Source organism: Larus michahellis, chromosome 4, assembly GCF_964199755.1.
Source record: "Larus michahellis chromosome 4, bLarMic1.1, whole genome shotgun sequence".
Taxonomy (NCBI): domain Eukaryota; kingdom Metazoa; phylum Chordata; class Aves; order Charadriiformes; family Laridae; genus Larus; species Larus michahellis.
Genome location: NC_133899.1, coordinates 10,475,417 through 10,490,080, shown reverse-complemented (window position 1 = coordinate 10,490,080; position 14,664 = coordinate 10,475,417). Strand labels below are relative to the sequence as shown.

At 38.1% G+C, this 14,664-nt stretch overlaps 1 protein-coding gene across 1 annotated transcript; it reads left to right on the top strand.

The window, feature by feature from the left end:
- The first annotated feature begins 288 nt into the window (after positions 1 to 288).
- On the top strand, positions 289 to 14,635 carry NAE1 (NEDD8 activating enzyme E1 subunit 1). The gene is made up of 20 exons (XM_074582902.1): positions 289 to 1,086; positions 1,939 to 2,042; positions 2,133 to 2,193; positions 3,111 to 3,141; positions 3,705 to 3,776; positions 4,071 to 4,150; positions 5,286 to 5,395; positions 5,750 to 5,859; positions 6,435 to 6,497; positions 6,748 to 6,811; positions 7,885 to 7,976; positions 9,300 to 9,359; positions 9,447 to 9,580; positions 10,400 to 10,475; positions 10,837 to 10,876; positions 12,018 to 12,104; positions 12,583 to 12,675; positions 13,105 to 13,219; positions 13,296 to 13,345; positions 14,417 to 14,635. The coding sequence occupies exons 1-20, from the start codon at positions 923 to 925 to the stop codon at positions 14,524 to 14,526; spliced, it is 1,716 nt and encodes a 571-aa protein (XP_074439003.1). The 5' UTR covers positions 289 to 922; the 3' UTR covers positions 14,527 to 14,635.
- The last annotated feature ends 29 nt before the right edge of the window (positions 14,636 to 14,664 follow it).

The following is a 14,664-nucleotide window of genomic DNA, read 5'->3' as shown; positions in this document are numbered from 1 at the left end:
TCGTGCCTCTGTACTCGGCACTGGTGAGGCCTCACCTCGAGTACTGTGTTCAGTTCTGGGCCCCTCACTACAGGAAAGACATTGAAGTGCTGTAGCGTGTCCAGAGGAGAGCCACCAAGCTGGTGAGGGGTCTGGAGAACAAGTCGTATGAGCAGAGGCTGAGGGAGCTGGGCATGTTTAGTTTGGAGAAGAGGAGGCTGAGGGGAGACCTCATTGCCCTCTACAATTACCTGAAAGGAAACTGTAGAGAGGCAGGGGTTGGCCTCTTCTCCCAAGGGAATAACGACAGGACCAGAGGAAATGGTATGAAGCTGCGGCAAGGGAGATTTAGATTAGATATTAGGAAGAATTACTTTACTGAAAGAGTGGTCAGGCACTGGAACAGCCTGCCCAAGGAGGTGGTGGAGTCACCATCCCTGGAGGTATTTAAGAAACGTGTAGACATGGCTCTTCAGGGCATGCTCTAGTGCCCAAGATTATTGGTTTGTGGTGGGGTGTTGTGTGTGGAGTTGTGGGTGTGGAGTTTAGTAGGTGGGTGTTGGTGTGGGGTTTTTTTTTGCCTTTCTTTTTTTTTTTGTGGTTGGACTCGATGATCTCAGAGGTCCCTTCCAACCACTAAGATTCTGTGATTCTGTGATTCTGTAAATTACACTCGCGCTGTTGTAAGCTGCGTCCCAGCGGGTGCACAGCAAGTTAAGCGTACCGCTGCGGAGAAGGGTAACGCAGTACCCGCTTATGGGCTACAAATGAGCCGGGGCGACCCGCGCGGCTTGTCGTGTTCACGCTCGGTGCCCGAGGCGCGGGTTGCGATTTTTAACGCAAAGTCTCCCCTTTCCCGCGCACTCCCCCGCGCAACGCGCGCCCACCCCGCGCCCCGGTTGCCCCCGCGCCCCGCCCTCACCGGCGCACGGGCGCCACCGTGATGACGCACCGCCGCGGGACACACCTCCCCCTGGCGCGGCCCCGCCTACGCGCATGCGCCGCGCCCGCCCGCGCATGCGCCGCGTCCGCCGGCGGGGGTAGCGCGGCTATGGCGCAGACGGGCCGGGCCAGCCTGAAGGAGCAGCGCTACGACCGGCAGCTCAGGTACCGCCCGGGCTACCCGCCTTGGGGGCTGCACCCGGCGTCCTCCGCGGCTCGCGCTGGGCCTCGGGGCGGCGGGCGCTGGGTCCGGCCGGGCCGCCCCGTCCCGCCCCGGGCCAGGAGCGGGCGGACGTCTGTGCCGGCGTGGGGACAGGGCAGCGGGGAGCAGCGGGAAATGGGGGGGCGGCTCGTACCGGAGGCCCCTGGCACGGGGGGAGTCTCACTTGGCAGTCGCGGGCGCAGTTCTTCGCTCTGCGCTTCCGTAACTTCATTTTCTGCCCCTAAAGAGGGTAAAATCTGTGAAATCAGAGGGGTGTTTGTCACCGACTGCCGTCGAGTCCCGATTTCAGCCTCAATATTATTTCACTCATGTCCTAAATACATTACCAAACTCATCAAGAGTGATTCCCGTCTGCTTGTACCTTTCAGTGCCTTGTGATATAAATTATTAAACACATAAAAATTCATTATTTGTAATAAAACTTGTGAAAAAGAGAGTATTCAGTTCAGGACAAAGTTTGTTAGGAGCGTTTTGACCCATGCTGATTTTTAAAACGTTGAACATGTTACAACAGAAGAAGATGTGCGCATTCATGTGGTGTGGGGTGTAAAGATGGAGAAAATGAAATGTTAGTAAAATTGGGTTGCTCTTTATAAAGTTTGAAGTTTGTCACGGTAAGTTTTCTTAAGGAAAGCTTATTTTGGTTAGTGCTGTTTATCCCCTCTCAGCAGTGAATGGGAAGTAGTATGCTAGTCTCCATTTGTGATTGTTTAAATTGTTGTAATTTCTTTATATTGGCTTTACTATCTGAAACGAAATAATTTCAGAATGTTTTTGTTTCCATCCCAATATAGGTTGTGGGGTGACCATGGACAAGAAGCTTTAGAATCTGCACATGTTTGTGTGATAAATGCAACAGCGACAGGAACCGAAATACTCAAAAACTTAGTGCTGCCAGGTAAGTAGATATCTCTTCTGTATTTTCTTTGCAGTGTATCTGATAATTTCATAATGCCCAGTTATTCATAGTCATTTTTTTCCCCCCAAGGTATCGGTTCATTTACAATTGTCGATGGGAATCTGGTCTCTGGAGAAGACGTTGGAAATAAGTAGGTTTGTTTCCTGTACAAGTTGAGAAGTAACAGGGCTTCATAAGTAGTTCCTTCTCTGTACTTGTTAAGAAATCTTATAAAATTTTTAATAATTTTAAAAGCCTCTATATGTTTCTCCCAACTTTTTTGTGGTTTTGGATGTTTGTAACATACAGCATGCACGATCATTTTGATACTAGCTGCTAAATTTTACAGAGTTTTTGTAGTTGTTGTTTCTTACAGGTCTGTTTGCATCACAAATCAAGTTTCTAAAGACTGTTGTTTACTCAATATAAAAATGTTTAAAAATAACTTGTTTGCCGTAACCTTGAGATATGACAGTGCAAGATTTGCTTGTGTTTCAGCATGGCTAAATGTATTTTCTGGAATTTTGATGATGCAAATAACTTTTCATTAGTTTATTATTGTGAACCTGTGACTGGTAGCCATTAATTAGCTTTCATAGCTTTGAAAGGCTGCCTGCAGCAGGGGATAAGAAACTCTTTACAAGTCCTATAAAAATAATTTGTTTACTAATTCTAGATCACATTCTCTTATGGTTTAGGCAGATACCTATGAGTATCTGTCTACTTACAGGGGTTATATGAGGGGGAAGGATATTCCCTTACAGGAAGAAATGAGTACTAATGGGTCTTTAATTAGCTTAGTGAAAAAGAATCTGCAGTGTGATCCCAGCTTTGAGGGACATTTGGGATATCTTATTTTTCAGATTTGTGGCTCAGGCATTGGAAAATCTCATTGAGAAACTGATCGCGAGGAAAAAGTAACAGTAGTGGGGAGAAGAAAAGCAGATTTAAGGGGGAACTTGGTTTGTTGTGTATGAGTCAGCAACATATTCCACACTACAAAATGTAGCTTTAATGTTGTTTCTCCTCAAAATAAAACTTCACATGTAACTTCTGTCTCCTTTTCAGTTTCTTTCTACAAAAAAGCCATATTGGTCAGGTAAGAAGATAACAAATGTCACTTTAGCTATATTGAAATCATGAAAGCATTGTGTAAATACTCAAATGTAGTATTATGAGTAGTGCTAAAGCCATGTATGTATAGGTTAAAATCTATTCTTTGACAAAATTCCTCATGCTTACTTTTTAGTTGCTCATAAGTGAGAAGATAAGCTCAGTTCTGGCAAGATTGAAAAACTGAACAGGATATAGTTAAGAAAATCTTTGGAAGGATAAGATGGAAGAGAATTGTGGTTGAAGGAGTAAACCTAAGAGTAAAGAGGTGGATGGGGGGGGAAATCACAAAACCATGAGAGTACAAAAGGCATTGGTCACATATTTTTTGTTTTTAAAATGGTGTTTCTAAAAATGGTCTCAAACAAGTGCCTGCTGTTAAGGGATGTGTTTTTTCTTCAGATAAGTAAGGCTTGGAATAAGAAATCCTAGCTTATGATGTTGTTTGTTTTGTTTTGTTTTTTTTTAACATGTGGTGTATATAGTACCGATACACTGTATAAATTACATTTCAAGAGGTTAAACACTGTTTTGATTGTTCCGAAACAGAATCGTGCCCAGAGTGCCACTGAGCTCTTGCAAGAATTGAATAATGATGTTTCTGGAAACTTTGTTGAAGAGGTTTGTCTTCCTAAATTAATTGTATATTTCTTGTTATACAGTGTGATAAAAGTATTGCATAATACCTATGTGTTGTCTTTGTAAGTAGCTTCATGATAAAAGAATATTTGAGCAAGAAGATCTTAAGTTATTTCCAAAAAGTCTATTTATGTATTTTAAAAATCATTTTATAATTCTATAACACAGTAATTTTATAGTTTTCACTTAATGCTTTACATTGAATATTAAACAGACTTGCTGTGTATTCAGAAATTTTCAGTGTTTCCTGATACATTTTTATTTCCTATTATTTAGAGCCCAGAAAAACTTCTAGACAATGACCCTTCCTTTTTTAATCGGTTTAACTTGGTGGTTGCAACACAACTACCAGAAAGGTAAAGAATCATCTAAAGTTTTGTTTGTTTTCATTCAGTTGTAAAAGCAGGTTTCAGTTGCAGGTATATTCTTGCAGAAAAACTTATGCAAAACAGAACTCTGTCATTGTGAAGGAAAGTTACAGTAAATGATGGCATTTTTCTGTGGTCCTTTTTATATGTTAATACCTACTTTAAAATATCTTTGCGATCTGTGCCCAACTCCTCAGTGCCGTCTCTGGGCATTTTTGTCTGTGTCAAGTACTCTTTTGTAGTGAAAGGGGTTTCTGGTCCAAAATTGCTATAGCAAGTATTCTTCTTATGTAACAGACAAGCAGAGCTGTGATACCTTTAGATTTTTGCAAATGTATTTTATTGTTGGTATAGCTATTCCCATTTTACCCATGTATGTAATTATATTGCCCGTGTAAACTTTGTCAAGACCAGAAGTTCTTGATTATCTTTTTTAACCTCTTTTGCTGAGAGGCCTGTCCCATCCTGCCTTCCAGTAAGCAGTGCAGGTGACAAATGACATCCCTTGGAGCACTGAGGAACCTGGGGGAGAAGAGGATGCTTCTGTTTCAGTAGACAAGCTGCCTCCCCGGAGGCAAGAGGTTGCTGGACAGATGAATAGTTAAATCTTGCTTTCATAAGGAAGTGGCTGTTCATACTTTATATGTTTATCCGTATCCCTACTGTAGAGAGGAGCCAGAGATCCTGTCTCTTACAGAAACAGGAGACAGCTTGCCTCTTTGAGGAGGTGATTCCCTTCCAGGCGTTTGTGAATAAAGAGTATTTCTTATGTGCTGTTCAAAAACCTTTGATGGGAATTGCCCCCATGGGAAGTTACCTTTGTGCAGCACACAGACCTAATTTTTTTTCTTTCACAACTCATTTAAGTTTTTTGTTTAATTGATATTTGGAGCATTTGGGAGGATGAAGTTAAATATAAGTAAGCTAATGGATAAATGTATTTCTTACCTAGTGTAAGTTCATGTGTTAAATTAATCACCTTACATGCTCTTCGAATCATGATGTTACTGGAGTTCTCTCATAGAAAACTTCACAAGAGACTTGTACAAGAGTTAACTTCTTAGTTAACTGTTGTCCTCTTGTACATCTGAAAAAAAAAAAAATATGTTTTTTTCCCTTACAGTACGTTGCTGCGCTTGGCTGAACTTCTCTGGGATTCTAACATTCCTCTGCTGGTCTGCAGGACTTATGGACTGGTTGGTTGCATGAGAGTCATTATTAAAGAACATACAGGTTAGAGGGTTTTTCTGACATAACGACTTCTCTAAAAGGTTTAAAGCTTAAGTGTGTGATGTCACTTTTCTTATTTTTGGTTTCTTTCATCTTTGTCTTGTGATGTATTTAGTATTTGTTAAGTCTTACGTAGTTCACAGTTCATCACCAGGAGCATTCTTTGAGGAATACATAGAAATTATGGGCTGCAACAAATAGTAAAATTGGAGGTTGTCCTGACGTTAACTTACACAGAACACTTATTTTGGCAATCAAGCAGTTAAACGAGCAGATGATGTGCTGTGTTTGATGTATAGCCCAGTTTTGAAGGTCGGACATGAAGCCATGAAATACATTGTGTAATTTTTTTCACAGTTGTTGAATCGCATCCTGACAATATGTTAGAAGATCTGAGACTGGACAAACCATTTCCAGAGCTGAGGGAACACGTTCAGTCTTATGACTTGGATCATATGGACAGAAAGGTTGGTATGTGGTTTGCACTACGTGCTCTAAGACAGATGCAGAACAGGGATTCTATGAAAATGGCTCTTGGCAGATTACTCTTTTTGGTGCCAAGTCTCATCTGAGCAGAGGCAACTGTAGAGTTGGTCATGAGGTACTATTTTTGACTCTGCCCAAATATTACAGTCTGTATTTAAGTCTTAAGCAAGTGGGGGTCTTGGGAAGTTAGGAATGTTCTTGGACAACTTGATCTTTTGTTTGATTCATTCCCCTTCACCCCTCTCTTTTATTTTATTTTTATGATTATGAACTGCTGCAGAGCTTTGCAGTGTGGGTATTGGTGCATAACATAAGTTCCGCTCCAGAAAAGTGTTGGAGAACTTGGCTCAGCCACCTCTCTTTTAAGTGAAGGAATAATAATTTGGTTTATGGTAGTTGGTGAGTCTTATTTCTGAATCAAAGTCTGGAACATATCCTGTGTTTTTACAATAGTGCAAGGGATGTTAGGAGTTTACATTTAAAATAGGTTTTTAATTTGTCTTCCGTTTTTATCTTTTCTGACCTTGACAGACATTTCTCTGCTGTTCAATTGCAGGACCATAGCCACACTCCATGGATTGTGATCGTAGCCAAGTATCTAACAAAATGGTTCAACGAGGTATATTGCAAAACTGGATAAGTCAGAAGTCTATTATTACTACTTTAGATATGTCTTTTCTAAACTAGATTATTATTTTGGCAGTGTAACAAATAAAGAAAACAAGGTGGAATCATAAAAAAAAAAAAACCCTATTGAAATACCAGGTGAATGTATGTGAACAGTGACAAACTCTAGAGTTCAGCAGCCTGAACTGTGGTTAGTATTAGATATTTTAAAGACAGAATGGTTTTGTGTTTTTTCAATTTAGAAAAGCGATCAGTTGCCTAAGAGTTACAAAGAAAAAGAAGCCTTCAGACAACTGATTCGGCAAGGTAATGTATATCCCAGGAGTCGTTTACTCATACTGGCAGAAATACATAAGGCAATATATGAAAAATAATCAGGAGTTCCCTCAGGTTAACTTATGAAAATCTGCTGGTGCATACAGTATGATTCTTCTGCTGAATGTTTGTTTTATGCAGGTGGATCTTAAGGTCCCGGATTTGTTTATAAAAGCAGTGTGTCAGTGTTTCTTACTGTTTGCTCTTTAAGATCAAGAGTATGTTTAGATTTGGGTGGGAGGAGAGGCCTTAAGAGAAAATCCTGTTGAAAATGTTGGTATTTAACATGGAAAGTGTGTCAAAAAGGAAAGCAATTGGCTTTTGACACCGAAACTGTTATTAACTGCATGTCTTTGATTGGTCATTTGACCCAACAAACTATTGGTAACCGTTGCAGCTCTGAATAACTAGTTGAGAGAGAGGTTGTGTAGCTACTGAATACACGGTATGAATAGACTTAATTTTTGCAGATGTTTAGATCTAATACCTTCTGCAGGTGCTAAAATTAATGAGACATTTTTAAGACCTGGAAATACCAAAAATTTAGTTAATGTTTTTGTTGCTTAAGATAACATATTTCCTTATTTAAAGCTGGCCTGTGTGCAAATTGCTGGGTGGTTCTGTCATCCTCATCTCCAGGTTGGGCAAGGGAACTGGTCTGATCCATAGCAGTTAAACTTTGGTTAAATTAGGTTTTTAGGTGGAGTGCATTTCTTGGTCTGGCTTGCTCTGTGGGTTCATAAGTGCCAAATTCGACAAAAAAACCCCAACGCAATGTGACTAAGTATGAGAAGGAAAGTTGAATTGTCTTTTTACCACCATCTACATTAATTTAGTGATTATGAAACTTTAGTGTTTTTCTCATACAAATAAACTGTAATTTTTCTGATAAGTAACTTACTATTTAACATCACAGGAAAATTAATATATGCAGAATGTATGTGTAGTTAGTTTTATCAGTACACGTTACTGGTAATTCATTTTTTTGCTGATTAGTTGGCAAGACCTAAATGGTGATAAGTAATTCAAGGAATTGTGTATTTTTATTTTTTTTTTCCATTAAGGTATCTTAAAGAATGAAAATGGAACCCCAGAAGATGAGGAAAACTTTGAAGAAGCTATAAAAAATGTGAACACAGCATTAAATACCACAGAGGTAAAATAAACTTCTATGACAAAATCGAAGACATTTCAACTACCTAATCTTTTCAGAATGTATTATGCACTTTTAGGACAGGAATTCCATTTGCAACAGTTATATTTAGGTAAAACAGGACTGGTACTTCAATTTTTTAAATTGAAGTGTAGTAAAACAGACCTAGGCTAGGTGGCACTGTAGCTTATGGAAATTCTTGTATTTCGTTGCTCATGCATGGAAGCTGCACTTCCTTCCTGAAGACTCAAATTCAAGTGTAGAATGAGTCAGTAACCAGAGTTCTGTTAGTAGTGTATTCCTCTCTTAGACTTTATCAGATTTTCTTTTACAGAACAAGATGGTCTTTAAGGTGCCTTCCAACCCAAACCATTCTATGGTTGTTGAAATTGTGCTATATTGAAGCTGCTTGCTGTAGTATTTATTCTGTATAGAAATGAAGTGCTGCAAGGGACCTCTGACTCAGCAAATTCAGCACTTTCCTCAAAGAAACAAGTTACGAAATACCTTTCATAAACTGATAAAGCTTAAAAACATTAAAAATCAGGTTTTCATTGTTTTTAAATAATTCTGAAGTAGTAACTCATGGTGTAGAATTGACCTTCGATTGCCTTAATCTCTCATCTGTGGTAAATTGCAAAAGCTACATGAGGTAAAAGCACACTCTGTGATTCTTTCTAGATTACATTCCATTTTCATTTGAGCTGTGCTGATCCTTGCTTGGACAGTCACGCTAAGTCTCCCAAGAAAGCAGCAGGTAAAAGTTAGTGCTGACGTCCGAGCCACTACAAGCTGTGTCCGAGCCACTACAAGCTGTGTCCGAGCCACTACAAGCTGTGTCCGAGCCACTACAAGCTGTGTCCCAGGCTGTTCATGATTTATTTTGGTTTCTGTGCCAGACTGAACCGCAGCAGTTCAGGTGTCAAAACACTCACTTTTGCAGCCCCTCTTCACTTCCCCGGCCTTTTTGCTGCTCTGCCTCTAGCAGGTAGGATGTGCAGCTGGGACTGGGAGTACCTTTTCCTGATGCTGCCACCAGTTGTTTTTGGTTTGTTTTTTTTTTTTTTTAAATCTTCCATGTAGAAGATGGAAATAAGGTGAGATTTTGTTGGTAACGTTCATCTTGATCAGAAGCGTGTGCGTTGTTCTCAGGCAGTGCTACTGTTTGAAATACATCTGAGAAGCTGACTATATAAGATTCAGAAGAGATTTTTGGTATGAAACTCTGAAGTCACTTAGAGTTGGATCACCTATGTAATGAGTGTTGAGAGAGTTCGTAAAATTGAAAGTCATGTAAATACAAACCCAATTTATTTTTTTTTATAGATTCCAAGATGCATTGTAGAGATTTTTAATGATGATTGCTGCATAAATCTCACAGAGCAGGTAATGAGTGATTAAGGTTAAGACTTGATGTAGAAAAAGCATCATAAATAACATCTGTCTACATGACTGTCTCTTGTGTGTTTGCAGTCGCCCTCCTTCTGGATTTTGGCTCGAGCTGTGAAGGAATTTGTGGCAAATGAGGGGCAAGGAAGCTTGCCTGTCCGGGGCACTATTCCTGATATGATAGCGGACTCCAATAAATTTATCAAGTTGCAAAATGTGTAAGGATACAATTTTTTCTTTAATAATTACTAATGGTAGTAAATGGTGATGACTTCAGACCTCACAAAGTGCATGAATTCCTGTTAAAAAAAAAAAACAAAACCAACCAAACAAAAAAACAACACAAAAAAACCCACCAAAAAACCCCCACCAAAAAAAACAAAACAAAACCAAAACAACAAACCAAAAAAAGTGCATGTGTGGGAACGCGGTGAGGAGGGGTGCAGGAACTTGTATCATTATTTTGCTGAATGAAACCATAATTGCTTGAATTTGCACGGACACCTTAATTTGTAAATCTGAATCCTATATGCATCAGTCCTGAATTTCCAGATCATTATGTACTACAGTTCTCAATTCCAATAAGCATTACAGGGTTTTAATTTGCAGATAAAACAATTACAGTTCCTTAAAATGAGCTCTTAAATTGAATTTTATTAAATACTGTGTTGTTGAGATGTTTGCATTGTCATAGGTCTTAACAGAACTAATAAACGATGGCTACAAATACTAAAATACAGAAATTAATGAAAGATTAGAAGCCCAATGAAGGACATGCTTAATATTCTTCCTCAGACTGTTGGTAGTAATACTTATTTTAATTGTAACCAGTTTCTAAGCCACACGTTTTAGGGGACAGCTCAGCCATGCCAAACAGTCACACAGGGAGGTAATAAGTGCATTCATGGCCTTGAGGTAGCTCACTTCCATTTGTGGCCCGTATTTTGTCTTTAGCATATAAAACAAAAAGAAATGGTTTTCACTGTGAAGTTGATGGCTTTATGCTGCAATTATTAAGACTTCTTTATTGTTAACAGATACCGTGAAAAAGCAAAGAGGGATATTGCTGCTGTGGGTAACCATGCTGCTAAATTGTTACAGTCCCTAGGCAAGGTAATTACAAACCTATTGCCATTCTGACAGGGTAGAAATATTTTTACACTGATGTTCTGTACAGAAATGAGTCACAGGAGACAGATATGAAAAGAAGAGGCTTAATTACCTCATTCTCTTCAAAAGGCTAAAGTAAGTTCTAATGAAATTTAATATCTGTTGTCTGTTTTATCACTTTTGGTTTGGTTATATAAAAACAAAAGGCATACAGGAATACATTATTTACAATTTAAGGTATCTTTTTTTTTTTTTTTTTTTTTTACAAAAGCAACTCGTTATTTTTCAATGATTATATGAATAGCTCTGAAAATACAAATTTTCTGGTCATCATATGTACTGGAATGAGTATGTTCTCTTTTAGGCACCCGAATCTATTTCAGAGAGAGAATTAAAATTGTTTTGTGAGTATGCTCGGATTCTGTTGCTGTGTTTATGCAAATGATCAAATAATCAAAATATTTTGAATGCTAATGTAGTTATTAATCAGTAACTCAATATTTGGATTTTTCAAGTAAGTGCTTAGCAGTTGCATCCCTCATCTTCAGTGGAAGTAATAGAGGTTCAGCATCTCTTGATAGCAAGTCTATGAAGGTTGGCTTTTAAAAGATGTGATATTTTTTCACGTCCAAACAACAGGTGGCAGATGTAATCTTTCTGTGATTAGTGCTTAACCACTTTTGCCCATTCTGTGATGCTGACTTCAGAGTGCAGGCTCTGTAAACTTCTGATAGTCTCAATAGGTAAAACAGCAATGCAGCGAGTAGTACAGTTGGTGGCATTTTAGGTTGTGTCTGCTCTGGCTGCTTGTAAAGTCCACACGGCAGCCTGGCTAAGGCTCCCTGCGACTGGAGAATCTTCCTGTAAGCACGTAGCCAAGAGCACGCTGCCCCTGCCTTCATGCATCATCTGCTGGGAGTTCCGAGAACCTGGCAGTTCCTCATTTTTGAGTGTTAGGTAGTAGCTGCACATTGGGTTGTTTCAGAGCAATGATACTGAGGAAGAACCTTTTCCTCTTGTAGCTGTACTGTTAGAATATTCGTTAAGAATACGTGGGACAGTGGTAGTTGTAGCAGTAAATTGAAAGAACCCGTGTTCCTTTGCAGCACGGAAAAGGAAAACCTGAAGTTGAGGGCTGCAACTGATGAATAGCTGTAGAAGAGCTACACATGTTGTGAGCTGTCACGTTAACATGGCAGATACCTTTAGATTCTAGAAGTAAATAAGCACAAATATTTCACCAAAATACTTGTGATCATAGACCTAAATGTAGTTTAGTAGATATTATTACTGCAAGCTAGCGGAATAAACAGAAAAGTGTTAAATGAAATTATGAAAAGTTTTAGTTTTTTCATGTTTAACACATTGGAGATACAGACTTTTCTATTTTATTTAGCATATATAGTATGTAGTACATTTAGTAAATAATATATATACACTAAATAAAATACTAAAGTCTATATATAGTATATTATTTAGTAAAGATTTAGTAATTGGTGATGCATTCAAGTAGGTAATGCACTTGTTTCTGCACCCTCTGCTTAGGCAGCAACTCAGCTTTTCTCCGAGTAGTACGATGTAGATCTCTGTCTGAAGAATATGGTTTAAACACTTTTAACAAGGATGAAATCAGTAAGTACTCCTTTTTGGCACTTTAAAGCTCTTCGAATCAGTTGGTAATATGCAATGTGATTTAAGTAGTAGTTAGTATTTAGAAAGACTACTGAGCTGTATGTTAAGGGATTTAAGACCTTTTTTATAATTACAGTCATTACAGTTAAATAGATGAAGTATGTGTTTCAAATCCCAAAATTATAACTAAGGAATATCCCATTTAATGTTATAGCAGCTGTCAAAATATGAATATCTTCTCTGAACAGTTTATATCAAATATATATAATACAGTTTTGTCATCCACTCTGGTGTCAAAACCATGTATCTGACAGTTGACTCATTGAGATTCTCAGTTGCAGGTTGTTTTCATTAAGATTTCTTTTTACTGCAGATTTTACAGTTTACACACGTGGGAAATACTTGATTTCAAGGAATTCAAAACCTTGCTTTTTGCATTTCATCTGTACCAGCTAACCAGTTTTCTTGCTGTTTTCAGTTTCCCATATGGATAACCCTGACAGTGAATTGGTGCTGTACTTGATGCTGCGGGCTGTGGATAGATTTTATAAGCAGCATGGTAGATATCCAGGTATGTTAATACCAGAGTTACTTAACATTGTCAAAAGAAATATAAAGATCCAATAGTTACTACAATACTAGTTATAAGTACAACTATAGCATTAGTTGCAGGTTTGATGCCATATTAATACAAGTATAGGAATGTGAAAATTAAAGTGACAACTTCTTCTCTTTGGGAACTTAAGGAATTTATCTGAATCGATACCACTGAAATGGGTTGCATGGATTATGAATCAGTTCAGCTGTGCAATAATTTGTTATTATCATGAGTAGTGTCAACAGAATATTCACTTATTAGTAGTCTAGTGTTAATACTTTTAACATAATAATTCGTTTAGAAAGTTTTCGAACAAATAAAATACTTACACTGACATTTAAATCCATTAACTTTGAATATGGTGTTACAGGTCTGTGATGAAACAGTTCACTTATTTTCCAGGTGTCTACAACTATCAGGTAGAAGATGATATTGGAAAACTAAAATCATGCCTTACTGGTTTCTTACAAGAACATGGGTTGTCTGTAGTGGTGAAAGATGACTATGTTCATGAGTTGTAAGTATTTTATATCTTCAGTGTCACTTTGTTGGTAAAGCTGACCTGAAATACTAACTGTTACTTTGCTGTCCAGTTGTCGCTACGGAGCTGCTGAGCCACATGCTATTGCTGCCTTCATGGGAGGTAAGAATGTCACTGTATGTTTAAGATTCATACAGACAAAGCAACCTGTTTAGTGCATACTTGAGTCACAGTCTCCACTATTTTAATTACTTTGTGTTGTTCAGAGCAAAGACTGTAAGCACACACCGTAGTCAAAGATAGTATTAGAACAGAAACCTCCATCTTCATTCTCCAGATGTGACCTCCTATGGTATATTGAAAACACATACACAGCAAGAGTTTAAAGTCAGTAAAAGAAACCAAATAAAGTTAAAAAATAATCTCAGTAGAACAATTCCAGTACCTTAAAAATGTGTTTAAAAATAAAATGCTTGAAAGAGGCTTTGAGTTTAAAAAAAAAAAAGGAAACTAATAATTGTAGTAATATTAAAATTAACACAGTACACATCTTCCTTTAAATTAATACAATACACTTACCTTAAGTATCTATTAAATACAACTAGCCTTGATTGCTTACCTTAATTCAACCTGTCGGTATTGTCAAAACTAAGTATGTTTAATGGATGCTCAAAATTGATACATCAGTGAATTTACCATCTTTATTTGACTTCATGCCGTGCTGAAGATAATCATGTATTAAATACTCTGTGGATGTAGAAATTTTTTTCTAATTAAGTGAAACTTGGCATGTGGAGTGCTAAAGATTACTTCTGAAGAAAGTACAGAATATTTCATACTACAGGAGAACATGAAGGGATCACAGTGAAGTGACCCTTGAATTCTACAGTTTAACTCTGCATGATTTTTTTTTAATTGAACGTCTCAATTTCACTTAGAGAGGTCACAACATGTATGGATCTGTCTGCTTACACATTTTTTACTCTGTGTGTGTGGAGAGAGGACATATATACAGCAAAGTGTATGTAAAACTAACTTTTGCAGTAACAGCTTTCTGAGCCTCTTCTATACTGGGCAGTACTGAAAAGCATCCTAGGAGTTGTGTCAGGTGCTTCCAAAATAATTCTGGTGTAGTGAGTTCAAAATAAGTAACATCCTTTTTCTTGTTTTTTTAAATATGACCTGCCATGCCAACTACATTCTGCTTATCTTTTTTTTTTGTTTGTTTTACAGGAGCTGCTGCACAGGAGGTTATCAAAGTCATTACAGGGCAGTTTGTTATTTTTAACAACACCTATATTTACAGTGGAATGTCACAGACTTCAGCGACTTTCCAGCTGTAGGAGAACGATCTCGCATTTGTTGCCAGCAGGCGCAGTGTGCTGTAAATACTGTGGTGTTCTGCCACTGACTGGACTGTTCTGTGAATTAAAGTTCCTTTATTTGTAATGATTTTATCTTCTTTTTTTTTCTTTTTCCAC